This window comes from Cyprinodon tularosa, unplaced genomic scaffold (assembly GCF_016077235.1).
Source record: "Cyprinodon tularosa strain WSP-4 unplaced genomic scaffold, ASM1607723v1 ctg1123, whole genome shotgun sequence".
NCBI classification, from domain to species: domain Eukaryota; kingdom Metazoa; phylum Chordata; class Actinopteri; order Cyprinodontiformes; family Cyprinodontidae; genus Cyprinodon; species Cyprinodon tularosa.
Genome location: NW_024037920.1, coordinates 110,685 through 132,113, shown reverse-complemented (window position 1 = coordinate 132,113; position 21,429 = coordinate 110,685). Strand labels below are relative to the sequence as shown.

Sequence of the window (21,429 nt, the reverse complement as noted above, 5' to 3'; positions counted from 1 at the left end):
GGGGCTATTGCTGGGGTTCATCAGGGTTCATCTGGGGCCATTGCTGGGGTTCATCAGGGGCTATTGCTGGAGTATATCAGGGTTCATCTGGGGCTCTTGCTGGGGTTCATCAGGGTTCATCTGGGGCTATTGCTGGGGTTCATCAGGATTCATCTGGGGCTATTGCTGGGGTTCATCAGGGTCTATTGCTCGAGTATATCAGGGTTCATCTGGGGCATTTGCTGGGGTTCATCAGGACTCATCAGGGGCTATTGCTGGGGTTCATCAGGGGCTATTGCTGGAGTATATCAGGGTTCATCTGGGGCTATTGCTGGGGTTCATCAGGGCTCATCTGGGGCTATTGCTGGGGTTCATCAGGGCTCATTGAGGGCTATTGCTGGGGTATATCAGGGTTCATCTGGGGCTATTGTTTAGGTTCATCAGGGCTCATCAGGGGCTATTGTTTAGGTTCATCAGGGGAATATTGCTGCGGTTCATCTGGGGCTATTGCTGGGGTTCATCTGGCACTATTGCTGGGGTTCATCAGGGTTCATCTGGGGCTATTGTTAGGGTTCATCAGGGGCTATTGCTGGGGTTCATCAGGGTTCATCTGGGGCTATTGCTGGGTTCATCTGGGGCTATTGCTGGGGTTCATCAGGGTTCATCTGGGGCTATTGCTGGGGTTCATCAGGGTTCATCTGGGGCCATTGCTGGGGTTCATCAGGGGCTATTGCTGGGGTTCATCAGGGGCTATTGCTGGGGTTCATCAGGGGCTATTGCTGGGGTTCATCAGGGTTCATCTGGGGCCATTGCTGGGGTTCATCAGGGGCTATTGCTGGAGTATATCAGGGTTCATCTGGGGCTCTTGCTGGGGTTCATCAGGGTTCATCTGGGGCTCTTGCTGGGGTTCATCAGGGTTCATCTGGGGCTATTGCTGGGGTTCATCAGGGCTCATCTGGGGCTATTGCTGGGGTTCATCAGGGTTCATCTGGGGCTATTGCTGGGGTTCATCAGGATTCATCTGGGGCTATTGCTGGGGTTCATCAGGGTCTATTGCTCGAGTATATCAGGGTTCATCTGGGGCTATTGCTGGGGTTCATCAGGGTTCATCTGGGGCTATTGCTGGGGTTCATCAGGGTTCATCTGGGGCCATTGCTGGGGTTCATCAGGGGCTATTGCTGGGGTTCATCAGGGGCTATTGCTGGGGTTCATCAGGGGCTATTGCTGGGGTTCATCAGGGTTCATCTGGGGCCATTGCTGGGGTTCATCAGGGGCTATTGCTGGAGTATATCAGGGTTCATCTGGGGCTATTGCTGGGGTTCATCAGGGTTCATCTGGGGCTAATGCTGGGGTTCATCAGGGTTCATCTGGGGCCATTGCTGGGGTTCATCAGGGGCTATTGCTGGGGTTCATCAGGGGCTATTGCTGGGGTTCATCAGGGTTCATCTGGGGCCATTGCTGGGGTTCATCAGGGGCTATTGCTGGAGTATATCAGGGTTCATCTGGGGCTCTTGCTGGGGTTCATCAGGGTTCATCTGGGGCTATTGCTGGGGTTCATCAGGATTCATCTGGGGCTATTGCTGGGGTTCATCAGGGTCTATTGCTCGAGTATATCAGGGTTCATCTGGGGCTTTTGCTGGGGTTCATCAGGACTCATCAGGGGCTATTGCTGGGGTTCATCAGGGGCTATTGCTGGAGTATATCAGGGTTCATCTGGGGCTATTGCTGGGGTTCATCAGGGTTCATCTGGGGCTATTGCTGGGGTTCATCAGGGCTCATCTGGGGCTATTGCTGGGGTTCATCAGGGCTCATCTGGGGCTATTGCTGGGGTTCATCAGGGCTCATTGAGGGCTATTGCTGGGGTTCATCAGGGCTCATTGAGGGCTATTGCTGGGGTATATCAGGGTTCATCTGGGGCTATTGTTTAGGTTCATCAGGGCTCATCAGGGGCTATTGTTTAGGTTCATCAGGGGAATATTGCTGCGGTTCATCTGGGGCTATTGCTGGGGTTCATCTGGCACTATTGCTGGGGTTCATCAGGGTTCATCTGGGGCTATTGCTAGGGTTCATCAGGGGCTATTGCTGGGGTTCATCAGGGTTCATCTGGGGCTATTGCTGGGTTCATCTGGGGCTATTGCTGGGGTTCATCAGGGTTCATCTGGGGCTATTGCTGGGGTTCATCAGGGTTCAACTGGGGCTATTGCTAGGGTTCATCAGGGGCTATTGCTGGGATTCATCAGGGTTCATCTGGGGATATTGTTTAGGTTAATCAGGGGGATATTACTGGGGTTCATCAGGGGCTATTTCTGGGGTTCATCTGGGGCTATTGCTGGGGTTTATTAGATGTAGCTGGTGAACCCAGAGAAAATGATCATGATCTCAGCCATTACTGTTCTTCCATCTGGACTTAAAACCGAATAGTTTCCCAGATGAATGCGTCTAAATAGATCAATCTGAGGTAGTTAAATCTGAAGGTTCTGATGCCACATGAAGCTTCACCATAACTGCCCTCTGCCTTTCTGCAGTCTACCATGCTTTGTACCTGGAGGAGCGGACCTTAGTGGACCTGTCTGAGAAGATTGCTGGGCTCTACAACATCACTCCACAAAAAATCACACAGATCTACCGACAGAAAACCACAGGCATCCACATCTTAGTGTCTGATGAGGTATCTATCAAAGCTGCACCTGCAGGAATTTACTCAGAACTCTGAACCGGGTTTATTCAGAGTGAGTTCTGCTTTACAGAACCGACCCGCAGCAGCTGATTAACGCTCAGTTTGCTCCATTCAGTCTGCAGCATCAGAGAGCAGCGGCTCCAATCATTCATGTTCTGTTTCTGCTAATCTAGAACCTTCTCTTATCTGCTACGTCTCCAGCAGCCGTTGGTCCAAGTAGAGAAACCCAGATTTTACAGAACCGGGCCTCTGGTACTGAAACAAAGTTCTCCTTAGTGATTGCATCACTTCATTGCCTCAGTTCTGGACGGGTCCAAACGAGCAGATAAAGCTGATTTTAGGCCTGATGGACGTTGATCCTCCAGGTTGGATCAACTTCAGCACATTTCTAGTTTGGGAGCCAGAACCAGGGCAGCTTAGAGAGGTTCTGGGTCCGAACTGGTGGACCACAGCTGATGGTTCTGCCTTCATGTTCAGCAGCTGAAGCTGTGGTTTCTAGCTGAATGGGGCGGTTCATGAAGAAGAACATCTGGATCTCTCTGATCCCAGTAACCTGCTTCAGTGTTCGATCGGCACTGAGGAGGTCCAAATGTCACGACTGGAAAAAAAAACAACTAAGACCCGGTTCAGCTGTCAGATTTAGAACCTGGGAAGAAAAAAAAAGTTCTAATTCCCTGTGACCATCTAGAGACCAACACACACATGCAGCACATTGAGGTCCAGTTCCACATGTTCTGGTTCTGGGAACCAAAGAAAGCGGGTCCAAACACAGACGACTAACCACAGAAATATTCCAACACGGTTAGCTGCAGCGCTAGTTTTTCAAGTTCGCTCATAGGAACGCCGTCTTGTTGGAGGCTCTGCTAGCGGCGTGTTCTGACCCAAACATAGAAGCTCTGCTAGCGGCGTGTTCTGACCCAAACATAGGAGCTCTGCTAGCGGCGTGTTCTGACCCAAACATAGGAGCTCTGCTAGCAGCGTGTTCTGACCCAAACATAGGAGCTCCGCTAGCGGCGTGTTCTGACCCAAACATAGGAGCTCCGCTAGCGGCGTGTTCTGACCCAAACATAGGAGCTCCGCTAGCGGCGTGTTCTGACCCAAACATAGGAGCTCCGCTAGCGGCGTGTTCTGACCCAAACATAGGAGCTCTGCTAGCGGCGTGTTCTGACCCAAACATAGGAGCTCTGCTAGCGGCGTGTTCTGACCCAAACATAGGAGCTCTGCTAGCGGCTTGTTCTGACCCAAACATAGGAGCTCCGCTAGCGGCTTGTTCTGACCCAAACATAGGAGCTCCGCTAGCGGCGTGTTCTGACCCAAACATAGGAGCTCCGCTAGCGGCGTGTTCTGACCCAAACATAGGAGCTCTGCTAGCGGCGTGTTCTGACCCAAACATAGGAGCTCTGCTAGCGGCGTGTTCTGACCCAAACATAGGAGCTCTGCTAGCGGCGTGTTCTGACCCAAACATAGGAGCTCTGCTAGCGGCGTGTTCTGACCCAAACATAGGAGCTCTGCTAGCGGCTTGTTCTGACCCAAACATAGGAGCTCCGCTAGCGGCGTGTTCTGACCCAAACATAGGAGCTCTGCTAGCGGCGTGTTCTGACCCAAACATAGGAGCTCTGCTAGCGGCGTGTTCTGACCCAAACATAGGAGCTCCGCTAGCGGCTTGTTCTGACCCAAACATAGGAGCTCTGCTAGCGGCTTGTTCTGACCCAAACATAGGAGCTCTGCTAGCGGCGTGTTCTGACCCATACATAGGAGCTCTGCTAGCGGCGTGTTCTGACCCAAACATAGGAGCTCTGCTAGCGGCGTGTTCTGACCCAAACATAGAATCGTAACATGTGACCAGAACCGGTCTGATCTGAACTCTGCAGTCTGGATGTTGGTATTAAAGAGGAAATGACCTGTTCTTTTTCAGATGGTGCAGAACTTAGGAGAAGAAGCGAGTTTTATCATCAGCACCGTAAGAGGTAAATATGCTGAACAGCGCCACCATCAGACCTTTCTGAGTATTGCTGATGCTTTGAAGTGAGCTGACACTGTTCTCCTTTAAACAGATGAGAACTCTGATGGTTACCATGTTGTGTTGAAATAAGCAGCAGGAGCCTCCATCAGTGGAGCTGTACAGACTGTAAATATGTGTAATTATCTGTGAAATGTAGGTTTACAGTGAAACTGCTTCCCCTCTTTAAGGGAACCAGAGCTTCTCCTGCTCCTGTTTTTGGAAGTTTGTCATCATTCTGATGAAAAGAAAACCATTTAGAGGCAGTTTGGTTCTGCTGGTGACCAGAACCAGGAGCAGCAGAGCGAAACAGTTAAAGAAGGAAATCTTCTTGCTCTGATTCTCTGTTCTGGACTTTTTAAACCCAAATCAAACATTTAGTCAGATCCTCCTTTGTTGTTTTTCTTTTTCAGAAATTTGATTCTATTTGATTTTCCTCATTTATTGAAAAACAGACTAAAGAAATAAAGTCATGCCTTTAATGACGGGTCCTGAAGCCGACGGGTTTTAAAATAACTGTAATTACAACAGAAATGTTCATAAGTTTCCCACTAAACAAATAAACAAGTTTGTTTTTTATGTCAGAAAACTGTAAAAAATTAAATAATGTATTTTAATGTTCAACTCTGGTTGTTTGTCTTTATTTTCATTAAGTGGATGAATGAATGGATGAGTGGATGGATGATGGGATTAATTTAATCTGATGTGGTTTTAATTCCCCACCAGAATAAAAGCACAGCAGCACCACCTGCTGGTGGTGAGTTGTAGCACTGCAGTGCAATTAAACAGGTGGAGCCGAAATAATTATTTATTCAAACAAACAGCATTTTAACTTTATTGGTAATTTTTTTCTGTGCAATATTCTAGTTTATTTTTCATTTAACATGATGTGATAGATCTCTGTCTGAAAAGCCTTTTATTTAAAGGTAAGCTAATAGTTTATCAAAGATTTAAATACATTTAGAAGATAGTGTAAAGTAATTCAGCTCAGGAGGGATAATAGTGACTTTAACGGAGAACAGGAGGAATTCAATTCTATTCAATTTATCTCTATAGCTCCATAGGTCGTTTTATAGAACCAGTTCAACCAGATCATCCAGTCAGATTGATTCAAAGTTTTCTATTTAAGGAAAACCAGCTGATCCTTTATTCAAAGCTAAATCCACCCAGAATGCTCCACTGCGGTTCCAACTTCTCTTCTCTGATCAATAAAACATTTTTTATCAAATATAAACTTTTTATGAGCCTTAAACTTAAAATCTGCTTAATTATCAAGAATAAAAACCTGAATGCCAAAAAAAAAACCCCAGCTGAACAGCACAGTCTGCGTCTGCGTCCAGGTGCATTCTGGGATTTGTAGTTTATAGGATGTCATGTTTCCAGATGTGAAGCTCTGCTGATCCTTCACGGTGATCCAACCTGAACAGAACGTTCTGGGCTGAACGGATCCTCTGCAGATCAGTCTCTGTGTTTAAATGAAGGAGGGCAGCAGAGCAGAGGGCTGAGAATGAAGAATGTTCCACATGATTCTCTGCCATAGATGCTGAAACAGGAAAGAAGCAGGGAAGTAGCAGTGGGAGGGGCCACTGCTACTTCCCCCCCTGCTGCTTAGGTTTCGTTTCTTTTCTGCTGCAAGTCAGACTGTCTGCAGACCTCCTGATTCCACCTCTTCACTCTGATCAGGACTTTTTCTGCCTTCGGTAAGTTTACTGATTCCATCTGTTGTTTAGTTTTTATTGATTAATGCAGTGATTCACACTAAAGCTATAAAGCAGCAGACAAACAGAAGCAGATCTGGAACAGATTTATGGTTAGATAAACAAATCTGGAACCAGGAAACATGATTCCTAAAACTGAAATGTTCCTTTAAACTTTCTATCTGCGAACATTAAAGCCTAAATACGTTTATTAATCTTCACTAAATAAATACTCGGATTCCTTTATTTTTTATTTTCTGACCAGTGGCATAAAAGAAACATAAAAGGAGGCTTTATTTAAAACTGCAGGAAGTGATGTCATCTCTTAGAATAAACTGTTTCTCTGCTTCTGACCTACAATCAGTTTATCGCTTTAATAATTGGAACTGTCGATAAAATAATAAACTGATTTAAAAAGGATTTAATTTGGATTCAACAAGCCTTAAAGCTGATCTGTAGTCTGACCGTGCCCCTCATACGACGCAAGTCTCCCGCATGCGCAGTAGAGGACACACGACGTCACAGGCCAGCATGTTTTAAGTTTACGGAAGTAAACATGGACGGTACTGCTAGTGCGCATCTAGCGGTCTTTTCCAACCATAAAAACTAATTCTTTTCAATATGTTTAAACATAAATACTGCTCTCTGCATCATCATCCGCCATGGTTGCTGTTTTTCTTGCCGCTTCTTTATAGCAAGACGCAGAATAGTGACCTTTGTCGGGTATTAATGTCGTTCAGGTGGGATGAATGTGACCTGGCCGTTCAGATACAGGTCGCATTTAAAAAGATCAGATTTTTATCGTATTCAGGACCACAGAGCCAAGAGGCCTGGGTCGGATTGGAAGAAATGGGATCTGTGTTGTTCAGACTGCAATGAAACGTTTAGATCCAGGTCACATATGGGGGAAAAAAAGGGATTTGGGTGACTTCAGGCTGCTGGGTGAACGTAGACATTAATCATAAGCACAGAGGGGGAGAGGCGTGCCGACAGAGCGGCCATCTTAGGTCAGACCAGGCTGCTTTCAGAAACAATGTACGTCAATGGATGCTACATTACTTTACACGCTGAATAAATATGTTTAATCTAACTGAAAGTTAATTTAAAACCTTGTTGTGACATGTAAGAGAACATTTTAATTTTATCTCTGACTCGTCTTTCATGTGATTAAAATGAGATCTAAGGAGCCTCCTATTCATTCTGACAGCAGCTGTCTGACTGAGGTCTGATCCAAGATGGCCGCCCTGTAGCAGCGTCCAATGAGGCGTCTGCGTATACAATGCATATAAGAGTAGACCCCTCAATGACTGTCGTGGCGCAGGAATTACAGGCGCCATCTTGGGGAGGTCCAATCAGACCAGGCTTTCCCCAAAAGGATTGCCAATTATTAATGTAGCCCACGTTGTTTTCAGGACACCACGTAGACAACCAGCGGTTGAATGACGACATGCGGCTAAACATGTCATCACTGGTCAGATCAGGGAGGGGACCAGAGAAAATTACGGAGTCCCACATTGTTTAGGCAAATGAATTAATTAATGTAAAATCAGACAATTTCAATAATCAGAGCCTTTGTGAGCCTAATGAGCACAATCTGGTGACAAAAAGGGAATAATTAAATACATTTAGTGTGGAGAATTTTTCCAGACAGCAAAAGCTTTGCGTACCCTGACACATGAACAAATCGACCCCCCCAATGCTCGTGCAGGACGCCATGGCTGGAAGCTAGCCACCGTTATGCTACGTTCACACCTAAAGCAGCAGGAGCAGCAGAAACGTGCATTCTGCTTCATTTTTGATGCTTGTAGCAGTTTAGTTCTGACCCGGCTGAAGCATCTTTGCTGCTCTAGCTGCACGGTGGTAAAGTGGGTCTGATGCGCGGTGGGCGGAGCTACCCTATCCTTTCTCTGCCTGGAACAATGGCGGCTATATTAGCTGTGATCAGCGGGTAGAAAGTAGTTAGAATCTATGTTGAAGTGAGAAAGTCCTCCTGAAAACATGGTCTGTGCAGTCAGTTCATCCAGATTACCATCCTGCCTTCAAAGATTATTTCTCTGTGGGAGCCGCTCAGACCCCCACATACCGGCGCTGCGCTGTCACTGGGAATCCCCAGCAGCAGCTGCCTCAGGCCCGCTCGCCTCTCCAGGGTTTTCCCCTCCTGTTGGTGGCGGCTGGAAGTAGATGTTAGCGTTTTTCAGGTCTGTGCTACAAACTGCAGACAGCAGGATAATAAAAGCCAACATATTCTGCCGGCAGGTTTCTACATTTGAAGTTAATTTAGGCGTTAATAAACTGTTTCAGAGGAGTGATCAAAGCAGTGCTGCGTCTGACTCCCTGCCATATCAGCAACTAGGGGTGTAAATAATAATCGTTTTGTATCGATGCATCGATCCAAAAGCCGACGATCCGATGCATCGACACGTCCGCAAGATAATCGATTAATGTTTTTTTTTTCCTCCGGTCTATTTTTATCCATTTGCTCCTGGGCGTAATTCTCCCTCCCGTGCTGCGGTGGCGCTAAACCTATTTTCCCCTCCTACCGCGCTTCCTGGTTATACTCTTACAGCAGTGTGTTGCAGCAAGCTTCACACAGACATTTTTAAATTATGCTCAGTATTGAAGCGTGGTCTGCGCTACACGCTGTGGGTCTAGATACGGCCGAGGCGATGAGGAAGTGGGGGCGAGTTTAGTCCGACGACGGAGGGACAATGGGGCAAAAAGAGCGGAGATTCAGCTGGAAAAAGGGTCCCAGCGTTCTCGCGCACCTCGCTCTTCTAGCGGGTCAAACTTCACAAGTTGTTTTCCGCAATTTCGGTCATAAAAACAAAACAAGCCGGCCTCCTGTCTGCGGCACTGTTTGCAATCAGCTACAATCTGGGAGAGGTGCAGCGGAGCGTCTCTCAAGGGGTCGGTGACGTCAACACTCTGGAGCCTTCTTCTTCTTCTTTTTTTTAATGGCGGTTGGCAAACAACTTATAGGTGCATTACCGCCACCTTCCAGAATGGAGTATGGACCAGACAAATTATTATATTCTCCCTAAAATACCCGTTCTTCTTAGAAAATTAAAAATACTACCAAAAACTACATTCCCAGATGACCTTTGAAACAATTCCCTTATATCTAGTTTATTTTTATTCCTGTCTAACTCTCTATACAACATCTCTCTTTCCTGAATATATTTATTACATTCTAAAAAAATATGTTGGACAGTTTCTCTGGAGCCGAGGTATTGCATTGAACTCATTACACTGATATTGTGCAGTATTTTTGCAGTATTTTTTGATGCAACTTTTCTACTTCTGTTATTTGCTGTTGTTTCTAAAGAAAATGCATAATGATTTTACAGCTTTCATTGATTTATTTCAAACTTGAAACTTTGTTTAGCCTGTAAGGTGTAAAAAAAAAAAAAAAAAAAATAATAATAAAAAAAAATTTCCCGATTAATCGAATCGAATCGAATCGTGGTGTATTCTTAAGTATCGAAAATAATCGAATCGTTGGGTCAGGAAATCAATACTGAATCGAATCGCCATGATGGATGTGATTTACACCCCTATCAGCAACGTGCTGCTCTAAACGCTGCAGGAGCTTTTGCTGCGCCATGATGTACGTCAAACCATTGACTTTGCATGTAAACTAGCTGCTTCTGCTGCTTTAGGTGTAGCATTATGTTTTTGTTGTTAGCTGGTGTCACGAGCACTCGTGTTTTGTTTTGAAGGTGTGGTTTGGAGGGGCGGTCTGAAGGGAGAGGCATGGTTCTGTATGATCAAAAATATAGCTTGCTGGAACCGTTTTTCCAAAATCTCCTACGACCTTTTGGCCAAAATGCAGCAATTTGTTGGGGCTCAAATGGTAGAATTCTCTTAAGAGCAAAAATCAAGGCACTGCAGACGATTCACTTCATTTGTCCTCTGGAAGGGAAAAAACATTTATTGACAAGTTGAATTCCAACAGCTGAACAAATGATAAAATACAGCGCTCACATCTCAAAAGATATTTTCCCCTGAAATAGCGCCACCATCTTAAGATGTATTTATACCTTTCGTGTACCGTTGTGTGAATGTATGTGGACGGCCAACTGCTACTGGAATGTGTGTGGTGTTTTGGCATGATGGCCGGAAAAGGAAAAAGATGTTATTGAAAATATTCCCTGGATAATAAATAGTTAATTCCTGCATAGGTGATATGCTGAGCGTATCACTGGAGAATTATGGAAAAAAGACCTAAATATCAGAACTTCTGCACGTCGAAGATGTTACTTCCCAGAACTGACTTTGTTTTTTTATATTTTTGTTGTTTTGCAGAATCACCTTAAAGTGTGTGACCGATCACTGGATGAAAAACAATGAAGGTAAACCTGATCTGGGAGTGAATGCTTGTGTAACTAAACGCTTCTTTACTAACAGTTTCCTTTAAATAACTTTCATCCTTTTAGTGAAGTCTGTTTCTCCAGAGAAGCAAACCGCTTCATTCAGAGTAATCAGCAAATACTGCAGATAGCTGTTTATCATAAGGCTGTATTTCTACGGAAGCCCAGAGGGGTCACGTCCCTCAGATACTTTTTCACTGTGGTTTTCTGGAGAAAATTAGTTAATTTTTTCATCATCTTAAGATAACCAAAGCCTTTTTCTCATCATAACGAGGTGATTGGTGTTAAAACTGATTCCATCCTTCAATCCTACAACAGCGGGAGAGAATTTATCAGTCATGGCCGCCTGTCTGTAACTTTTAGGTAACAAAGCGACATTGTTGGTTTGATGATTTGCTTCTACTTCTTCTTCATCAGCAGTCAGCCCTATGCCTCCAGATGTTTCTGAACAGTCCTGATTTTACGCCTGGAACAGCGATCAGATGCTTTAACCCCCAAAATGAGTCCAGATTAAAGATTTTAATTAAAAATCAGCCAGATTAGTTTCTCCTGTAATCCAGGGAATCCAATCATCCACCACCTGACAATGAGGGAAAAGAAAAAGGAAACTAAAAAACTGATTATTTGCGCACATGCTGTACCGCGACTACACAACTATGGGCCCCACAGGCACGGATGGACTGGGAATCCTGGGCTGTAGGCTAGCCTCATTCATTACTCACACAGGTTAATCAGCTCGTTATCTCAGGAAATCAATTACTGTTTTCTCATGATAACGAAATCATTATCTCGTTATCATGAGAAAACAATTAACTGTTTAACTGTGATAACGCGATAGTGATGTCATTATCTTGAGAAGGCAAAGGAAAGAAAAAAAATGGAGTAAAGCAGCTCTTGGCTTCCGTATATTTTTCCTAAGGGGGGATGGGAAGTTTTATTTAAATGTCAATAGACAGTAAACCATTTAGAAACCATAGCTGTAACTGTTATAATGGCCAGAAATAAAGCAGGCGCTCAATAAATGATGCGTTGTTAAACTGGCTCTCAGGGTGAATAAAATGACACTCTTTTATCCAATATGAAAAGCGCAGGAAAAACTAAGGAAAACCAGCTGATTGCATCGACTCATTGACTCTTCAGCAATCCCTCACACTAAGCATGCTTGTAGCGACAGTGGAGAGGAAAAACTCCCTCTGAACAGGAAAAAACCTCCAGCAGAACCAGGCTCACCCCCGGCTCACACTGACTCCGGTCTTACCGTTGCGGTGCGGTGGGTGCGGCGCCGCAGTGATTCCAAGTCATTAAAAAGACGTAAACCTCTCTCACCGGCTGCTGAGCTGTCCGGCTGCGGTTACCGAGACACTCCGGCGCTGCAGAAAATTCAGCAAGAAAGCTATCCTTGCGGCATGCTGGAGCCCTCCGCAACAAGCTCTCGCAAATATCCTTATTCGGGCCGTGTTATCGCGTGAAGTTACGTGAACTCAAGTGAACTTCTGTTGTCGCAAGTTAAATCTCCGGACCTGTTGCCGGAGCCGCAGAGCAGAACCGCACCGTAGTCAAAAGGGCGGTGTGAGAGGGGGTGTGCGGGAGTTGCGGTCTCCGTCGGCTCGGTAACCGCACCGGAGCCAGTGTGAGCGGGCATCTGCTGAGGCCGACTGGGGTTCAAGGAGACAGAAGCAGACATAGAAAAAGAAGCATAGATACAAAAGGCAACTGTCAACCAGCTCCACAGGCGGCCCCGTCCAGGAAACACACAGCCAGGCAGACGAGCTCCGAGCCAGCTCCCATGTCAGAGGATGAAGAGAGCACATCCAGTTAGTCACAGTCAGAGAAACAGGACTACACTGGAAAACAGGCCAAGCTCCAACATCTAGAAACAAAGGTGTTGATGGCAGCAGCACAGCTGATATTTCTCTCCAGGATGGAGTCACAGCCAAACAGGAACAGACCAGATGAAGCTACTATGAGAAAAAGCAGAGAGAGCAGAACGTTAGAGATTGAACTAACAGATTCTGCAGAGTGGGAGAATAGAGATAGAATGAAGCAGAATGATGAAAAAGGGGTCCCTATGTCCTCCAGCAGTCTAAGCCTATAGCAGCAGAACTATAGAGATAGCTCAGGATAACCTGAGCCACCCTAACTATAAGCTTTATCAAAAAGGAAAGTTTTAAGCCTAGCCTTAAAAGTAGACAGGGTGTCTGCCTCACGGACTAAAACTGGTAGTTGGTTCCACAGGAGAGGAGCCTGAGAACTAAAAGATCTGCCTCCCATTCTACTTTAGAAATTCTAGGAACCACTAGTAAACCTGCAGATTGAGAGCGAAGTGCTCTGTTAGGAACATAAGGAACAATCAGATCTCTGATATCAGATGGAGCTTGGCCATTTAAGGCTTTATATGTGAGAAGGAGGATTTTAAATTCTATTCTGGATTTAACAGGAAGCCATTGAAGAGAAGCCAGGATAGGAGAGATATGATCTCTCTTTTTAATCTAATTTAAGAAGATTTCTTCCATGTAACATTGCTTATACCAGCTGACATGATAAAGAAGGAAGAACTAAGCTGATTGCAATAAACCCATTAAAACCTGTATGACCGATCTGTGGTCTGCACTAGTTTGCCTCTATTTCCTCTTGATTATAGCAAAACAAAACCATGTAAAAACATCTAATTAGAATTTTTACACTCAAAATGTGCATGAAATTTAAATGGAAACAGATTTAATGGCTCCAAGCTAAATAGACATTGATACCTGGACTCCTATTGACGTGGAGGGAACCTCCAGCAGAGCCAGAACCTGGCTCAGAGTAACCGACTGTTGTCCCTCTGACCCGCATGAATGGGAAGAAAACAACAGTGAAACGTTTCTAAAAATTATTAGCAATGCAAATAAATGTGGATCCAATAAAAAAAAGCAAAAAACAAAGTTACATTTTCAAAACCTGCTTTCCAGTGTTTATCAATGAAGTTTTACATGAATTAGAAGCTGAAATCCTGTTTAAACAGCTTAACTTACTCTAACTTGAAGTAAAGTTAAAAACAAAAATCACTTTTCTTTAATCTTCGTTTCAGGAGGAGGATCTGTGTCCTGAGATGAAGGACTGGACTAAACATCAAGTGAAAGAATGGGTGCTACAGCTGGAGAACATAGAGGAATCTGCTGCAGATATTCTGCTCCAACAAGACATCAATGGAGCCAGTCTTTTGCTGCTAGATACCCAGGACCTGACCAAAATGGGGCTCACTTTTGGACCAGCTAAACTTATCATTCATGCAAGGGATGAGGTGATCAACTTAAAGAGCGAGAAGCCAACAGGTTCCTCCAGCAAGCCTGGAAAACCCAGCAAACCGTATCCGTTCTGCAGATACCATGATACATTCAGATATGTGGAAGGCAGCATCCTAGATGTCACTGAATCAGGCGCCTCGGACTTGATTGAGCCCTGCCATGAATATAAAGCTTTTATCAATGCCCCTGATGATGAAACTAGAATGACCAAGTTCACCTCTGAGGTCATCCGCTTTGCAGCCGCCTGCATGAATAGCCGCACCAATGGTACCATCCATTTTGGAATAGGAGACAAGCCAGACTTTGTGCATGGGCAGGTTTTGGGAGTGGCTGTTGGTGACAAAGAGGCGTACGCCAACGGCCAAAAATCAGCCATTGATGCTTTCTTTGAACATAAACACAAACATACAGCTGAGATGTGCATTAAACCACCGAGATTTGTCGAGGTTCTGAACAGAAATGCAACATCTGCTGATAAGTGTGTGATCGAAGTGGACATCGAGCCTCAGTTTGCCATCTGTGAGGAAAGCGTCTTCCACACCTACAACACAAAGAAAGGCAAGAAAAAGAGCAAAGAAACGGAATCAAAGTCTTTCTACATCAGAGACGGAGGTAGCAGCAAGGACCTTCTTGCATCAGACACGTCTTCCAAGGAGTACGAGCGGTTTGTTCACCACATGGCAAACGAACTGTCAAAGCACCGCAAGAACGCAGAGGAGAAGCACTTTAAAAGGATCAAAAACACAACTCAAGGCTCCAGGTTAGCTCACATGATAACAGGCGGAACATTGTCATTGGATAAGTCCCACTTTGAACGTTATGTCATTGTGACAAACAAATCTCACCCAAGCCATTTTGATCATCTGGGCTTTCTCATAGAGCTTGACCCAACAGCTGTTTTAGACTTTGATCCCGAGTCAGCTAAAAATGGATTACTGACTTACTTTGACCAGCAGAGCACAGTGAGCCCACATTTACCAGCAAAATATAAAATCACAGAGGGGGTTGAAGACATAGCTAACAAGTTAAAGTTAACCCGAAACACCAGCTGGGTGTTCTGCAATGGAGGCTTTGAGCTGGAGAGCCCCTCAGATGTTGACCAGTGGTTGATGGAAAAGGGGGCCTCGGTTCGAAATGTGATTTCTTTCTTGTGCCGAAAAGAAGTGCTTCCAAACAAGAGGTTCCTGGTCATTTTCCTGCTTTTGTCAACAGTGAGGGAGAGAATGGACCCCCTTGTCGAGACCTTCAGCACATTCTGGCAGGAGCTCCGAGGCACAGACCAAATCCTCTGTATATGTGAGAATGAAAATGCGTTTACTTCATGGAAGGATCTCATCGAGGCTCGGTGTGGCATTGACATCTCAGGCAGATGTATATATGAGCTCAGCTTTGCTGAAGTCAATGGGACCATACTTAGTCTCTGGTCCAAAAACCGCAGAGCAATCCGGTTTCTACCATGCGGAGGTGAAAGCAAGGTGCCTCTTGAGAAAAAGTTTGAGCGAAGCCTGAATACCTTAGAGGTACTCTGTGTGAACCAGTGCGAAGGAGGAAATGAAGACATGGTTACCATAGAGGAGAACTTCTACAAAGGTGGAAATGTCTCATGGTGGAATTTCTATTTCTCTGAGCAGCCTGGATCAACACCATTCATCAAGCGAGACAAGTTTGACTACATCATGAAAACCTTTATTCCAGAACCATGCTCCCTAACAAAGGCCTGTGTGCTGCTCAATCTTCTCCATGTACCTGGATGTGGTGGAACCACATTAGCCATGCATTTGCTGTGGGCTCTTCGGGACAAATTTCGCTGTGCCGTCCTCAGGAAGAAATCTGAGTTTGCAGACGTGGCTGATCAAGTGAGGAAACTTTTAACGTATTCCTATGATGAACAAACACCGAGGATCCCCGTTCTGCTGATGATAGATGACTTTGATGACATGGAGAAGGTTTATGACTTACAGCAGATCATTGAGAAGGAGTGCTCCCTGTCCGGAAAGGTAATCCTCCTGAACTGTATGAGATCAGAGTCCACTGAGGTGTCAGAGCAAACTGCAGACACCGTTTTCATTGGGAACAGTCTCTCTGAGAAAGAACTGAAGATGTTTGAAGAAAAACTTAAAGAAATAGAAAAAACACACAAGAACTTTGAAACATTTTATGGTTTCATGATCATGAAAAAGAACTTTAAAGCAGAATATACTGAAGGTGTGGTCCGAAACACCCTGAAAAGCTTTAACATGAACCAGAAAAATGCACAACTCTTGGCCGTTTTGGTTCTATTGAATGTTTACTGCAAGAGTTCCTCTCTCTCCGTGTCCTTGTGTGAGGACTTTCTTGATCTGCAACCAAAACCTGTTTGTGGAAGCATCAAAGTTGAAGATGGATTCGGGAAGTTTTCCAACTTGATTGGCATTTGTAATGTAGAAGGTATGGTGGTCTACAAAGCAGTTAAAATAATCCATTCAACTATTGCAAGACAATGTTTGCAAGAACTGGCAGCTCACAATGTGACTAAAGCAGAAATTATGGACCTTCTACTGACCACAAACCAGCTTTATGAGTGCACACAAGGCAAAAGCAATCTCTTGGAAGATGTTCACTACATTTTAGTGAAACGAAACTATTCATTGGAAGAGGAATCCCAGTTCTCCCCTCTCATTCAAGAAATTGCCAAGGAAACATCTGGACAAGAAGAGATGGTTCTAAGAAATTCCTCAAAAAGATTTGAGAAAGATGCCATCATTTTTCAGTTGTTGGCCAGGTACTACTACCTAAAAAAGAAGGATTTCTCTGAGGCAAAGTTTTGGGCAGAAAAAGCAAAAGAGCTTTCCAAAGACAGCTCATATATTGCAGACACATTAGCACAAGTCATTAAGCATAAACTGAAACATGCAATCGCAAACTGCAAGGATGTCGGCCCACAGGAATTGAATACTTTTCTCAAAATGTCCCAGTCAGCAATGGAAGCATTCCAGGAAGCACAAAACCTTGCAAAGAAGGAGTCCCTTCAACGACTAACTATCAAAACAGACAACTGTCCTTTCAATACTTCGGGATGTCTTGGAGAAATCCAGGTTGGACTTCTCCTCATTGACTTGCTAAAGAGGACCCCAGTATTTTCTCAAGACAGTGTCCGCCATGACATACTGAGCAAGATTCTCTCTGGAGAAGTTAAACTGGGGAGCATAGAGAGAAACGACCCCCGATGCAATAAGAACAAAAGCTTCTACATCATTCTGAGACAGTTTGAGGATGTACTGGAAAACCTGAAGTACAGGATGAAGTTAAACATTGACTACCTTGATAAACTTTACGTGAATCTTGGCTCCAGGTTTGGTGTGAAAGACACCCGTGAGCAAGTAGCCCAAAATGAGCTGTACAGATGTTTCAGAGAGTACACCAACACTTTTTGCAAGACAGAATCTGCTCATCTTTTGAAAAATAAGTTGATGAATTCGATGTTGCAAGTCGACCTAGCAAGGCAGTTCCTTGAGAGGGAAAAAGCTGACAGCTACTCTGGGATCCTAAATTTCCTGTCAAAGGAATTCTCAGCTGAAAGGATGGAGAAAGTTGTCAAGACATATTATTTTGTTTGCGAACCTCAGAACAATCCAACATCAAAGGAAAGAATTAACCTGATCTATGCCAATGTTGTGCTGAGTTGCATCAAACTGGGTTCACGGCTTTTGTACAAATACCAAGACCTCCTGAAATTCCTTTGCCAAGTCCTACATGAACCAACTCCATCCAATGAGAACTTGCCTCTGCTTTTCATTGCGGTTGTATTGATGTGGCCAACTTCACCAGATCTGTTGCACAGAGATCTGGGACGGTTCATCTCACAGATGAAGACTGCTTATCACATTGCCCTAAAAGAAGTTTATAATGGCAAAAGTCCCATAGTTCACTTTGTGTTGGGGGAAAAGCACGGCTATGAGCGACTTGTGCCTATTCGAGCAATCCAAAGTTGCATCACAGATGAACAGGAACAGTTTGCTTCCAGTTGGAGAAATGGTAAAATCTGGAAGGAGAAGAAGGTGAGGGAGCTCCTCCGTAGGGTCACAGGTACCGTGAACCGTGATTGGATACTGGCAGATACCTGCATCCCTGATCTGAGGCTAGAAGTGATTCCAATGTACCGAAGCCAGATCAGTGCATATGCTGATGGGTCAAAAGTGTCTTTCTTTCTTGGTTTCTCAATGAAAGGCCCACTGGCACTGGACATTGAACATCAGCGTTAGAGTCGCACTCAGACTGATAAACTCACACCTAAAGGTTTATTCTAGTAGAAAATATCCATCCATCCATTTTCTCCTGCTTAGTCCTTGTCAGGGTCACGGTGGGGCCCATCTCCGACAGTCTATGGGCGAGAGGCAGGGTACACCCTATCGCCAGGCAACGCAGAGACAATGACACAAAACCACGCACACACACCTAAGGACAATTTAGAGAATAGTCATGTTCTTGGACTGTGGACAGAAGCCAGAGTACCCGGACAGAACCCACGAATGCACAGGGAGACCAAGCAAACTCCATGTAGAAATACCCCGAACCGGGAATCTACCCCAGAACCTTTCTGCATGGCATCAGTGCTACCCACTGCTCCACCGTGCAGCCGCTAGTAGAAATTAATGCAAAACAGTATGTTTGTTTGATCATTGTACTGTAAGACAGCCTTTATCTTGTGTTAGGGAAGCTACTGCTGAAAACTCATTTCTGTTGGGATTGCTTCAGATGTTTTGGACACTCCGTCTGTTTTAGTGCTAAACAATAGCGCTTTAAGTGAGCCTCTAAAAATCATATTTCAGCATAAAGAACAGACTTTTTAAAAAATGATATCCTTCTTATCCTGTTAACTCCAAAGTTCGGTTGTAAGGTGCTGCTTTGTTCTAATATATTGAGCAGATCCGTTTCTATGTTTCCAGTGTTTTAAAGTGAAATGAAATATCCTTTATGTTCTGTATGAAGTCTTACCATTTAACTTTTATCATGTTGCCATTACCTGTAGTTTTGTATGAAATGCGTTTCTTTTATATTTCTTGAAAAGAACAATATACGTGGATTTCTGTTTAATAACATTTTAAATAAAGATGCACTGAATTATGAAATTTGATCTATTCCATTTTGATCTGCTTGCACTGATGCATCTGGTCCTAAAATGGAAAGAGGCATGTTGGTTTTATTGGAATTTCATGGCTGAATCTGAATGTTGGTTTTATGGGTGGTGGTCTGCTATCTGTGGGATGTGGTCAAAATATTAGATTTCTATTCATTTCTTATTTCATATATTGATTTATACTATTTCTATTACAGAAAAAGGTTTTCGCCTGCAAAGCCACAAAATGTCTGAGTGAAAAGTGTTTGGGACCAGAAATATTTTTTTTCCATAACAAGTCGGATTCTTTCTCAGTGTGTATTAATAACATGTTACTGTTTAACCAAAGTGTCTGTAATCTGTTTTAACTCTGACTAATTTCAATTGTTGTAATTAAGGGAGCGAAACGTTGGCCGGATCAGAGCAGGGCTGATTACTGTGAGGCCTGTTGATGTCTTGTTCTCGTTTTACTTTGCAAATTAAAATAAAGTGCCGAATGAATAAAGTCCATTGATCTCCATTGATTTAACTTTATAGTTGAATAGTTTTTTTTTTTCACATGACAGGGACCTGAAAACTGCTGGTTTATTTCCATTTCCTGGGAAAGCCACCAGTCAGACCTCCACAGGAGCGTAGTGAGTTTAGCTGTTAGACTGTTCCGATCTTTCCCACCAGATGGCGCCACAGGCTCAGTGATGATAAATTTGGATTATTTATCAATCACTAATCTAGGTTTTTAATTATTTTAGGTCAGCTTTGTTCTTCTTTGCTCTATTCTGACACTCAGCATTTTGATCGATGTTGTTAGTGAGCGTCTCCTGCAGTCAATCTGGGACTGAAATAAATATAAACTGGTGTCAAAACTATTCATGTTTATGAGTCCAGTGCAAATCCTGCTATTTAAAAACACTTTTATAGAAGTTAGAGGATCAAATTCAGCTTTTTACTCCAGTAAAAGTATAAAAGTACAATTTTTAAAACTACTTAAAGTATAAAAGTAATGCAGGAAAAAACTTAAGGCCAGAAGCTTTACTGCTCTAATCTATTAAAGGAACATTTTCTACTATTCTGGATGATAACTTCCTTAGACATCAGGAGTAGAAATTAAAAAGTTATTTAAAGAATAATTACTGCAGTAAAGTATAAATAGACAACATTTCTACTGAAGTATATTACATTAGAATGTTCAGGCATGTTCTAGTCAGATTATGATGATGATGATAATGCAGAGGTTTATGAAATACCAAAAACAAAAGAAGACCAGTAAGAAGAAGAAGACCAGTGAGTTGGGGTGAGTCAATGTGTTTATTTTAATTTTAAAATGTAGACGAAAAGATTTTTCTGTTGTTGTTCATTTTGTTGCAGAGAGGTTTGTATCTATGCTTCTTTTTCTATGTCTGCTTCTGTCTCCTTGAACCCCAGTGGGCCTCAGCAGATGGCCGCTCACACTGAGCCTGGTTCTGCTGGAGGTTTCTTCCTGTTCAAAGGGAGTTTTTCCTCTCCACTGTCGCTACAAGCATGCTTAGTGTGAGGGATTGCTGAAGAGTCAATGAGTCGATTTTCCTTAGATAGAAAACTTTGAATCAATCTGGTTTAACTATAAAGTGACCTGAGATGACATGAATTGTTGTTGTTTTTCTTTCTTAACATAGATGCCTTCCTTCATGTCCCTCTCAAACCACCTGTCTATTTTGTCCAAAATGTGACCATTCTTGTCCTCAAATGAATGTCCCTTGTCCTAAAGGTGCAGGTGGACAGTAGAGTCTGGTCCAGAGGAGGCATATAAAGTTGTTGTGGTGAACCTTCCGCCACTAAGCTGCAGCTATAGGTATATGTATATATCCCTCCCTGATTAATGCTGTGGAATCACCAAAGGTTTTCCTTCCAAACGTGGATATCTAAGGGATACCTGCTGCTCTGGAAGCTTCTCTGATCTTTACTTTGATTGTCTGTAGTTTTATTTTTGCTATTCTTTGTTTTTTTTTTTTAACACAATACAATTTTACTCCCTAAATAATTGTCAATAATCTTTAATGTATTAAACGGAACCTTCTGGTAACGTTCTTAATGGTCTGGTTGTGAAAGCATCCATCTATGTGTTGGAAAAACAAGATGGAGTCCGAAGCAGATCCCTGATGGACCCGTCTGAGTGTCGCTCTGCGTGTTTCTGGAGCAGAATAAATGTTGGATGGATGATGGTGAGAACAATAGAAGGGCCCAGCAGACAGCGGGGGCCCCCAGAACGGCCCAGCAGTCCCAGGCTTTTCCCCGGGGCCCAGACCGGACCGCCTGCCCTGGAAGCTGCCACCAGTCCCAGCCGTCCTT

At 43.9% G+C, this 21,429-nt stretch overlaps 1 protein-coding gene across 1 annotated transcript; it reads left to right on the top strand.

Moving 5' to 3' along the window:
• Positions 1-6,228: 6,228 nt before the first annotated feature.
• LOC119793722 (sterile alpha motif domain-containing protein 9-like) lies at positions 6,229-19,604 on the top strand. The gene is made up of 3 exons (XM_038300956.1): positions 6,229-6,355; positions 10,658-10,704; positions 13,793-19,604. The coding sequence occupies exons 2-3, from the start codon at positions 10,699-10,701 to the stop codon at positions 18,248-18,250; spliced, it is 4,464 nt and encodes a 1,487-aa protein (XP_038156884.1). The 5' UTR covers positions 6,229-6,355; positions 10,658-10,698; the 3' UTR covers positions 18,251-19,604.
• The last annotated feature ends 1,825 nt before the right edge of the window (positions 19,605-21,429 follow it).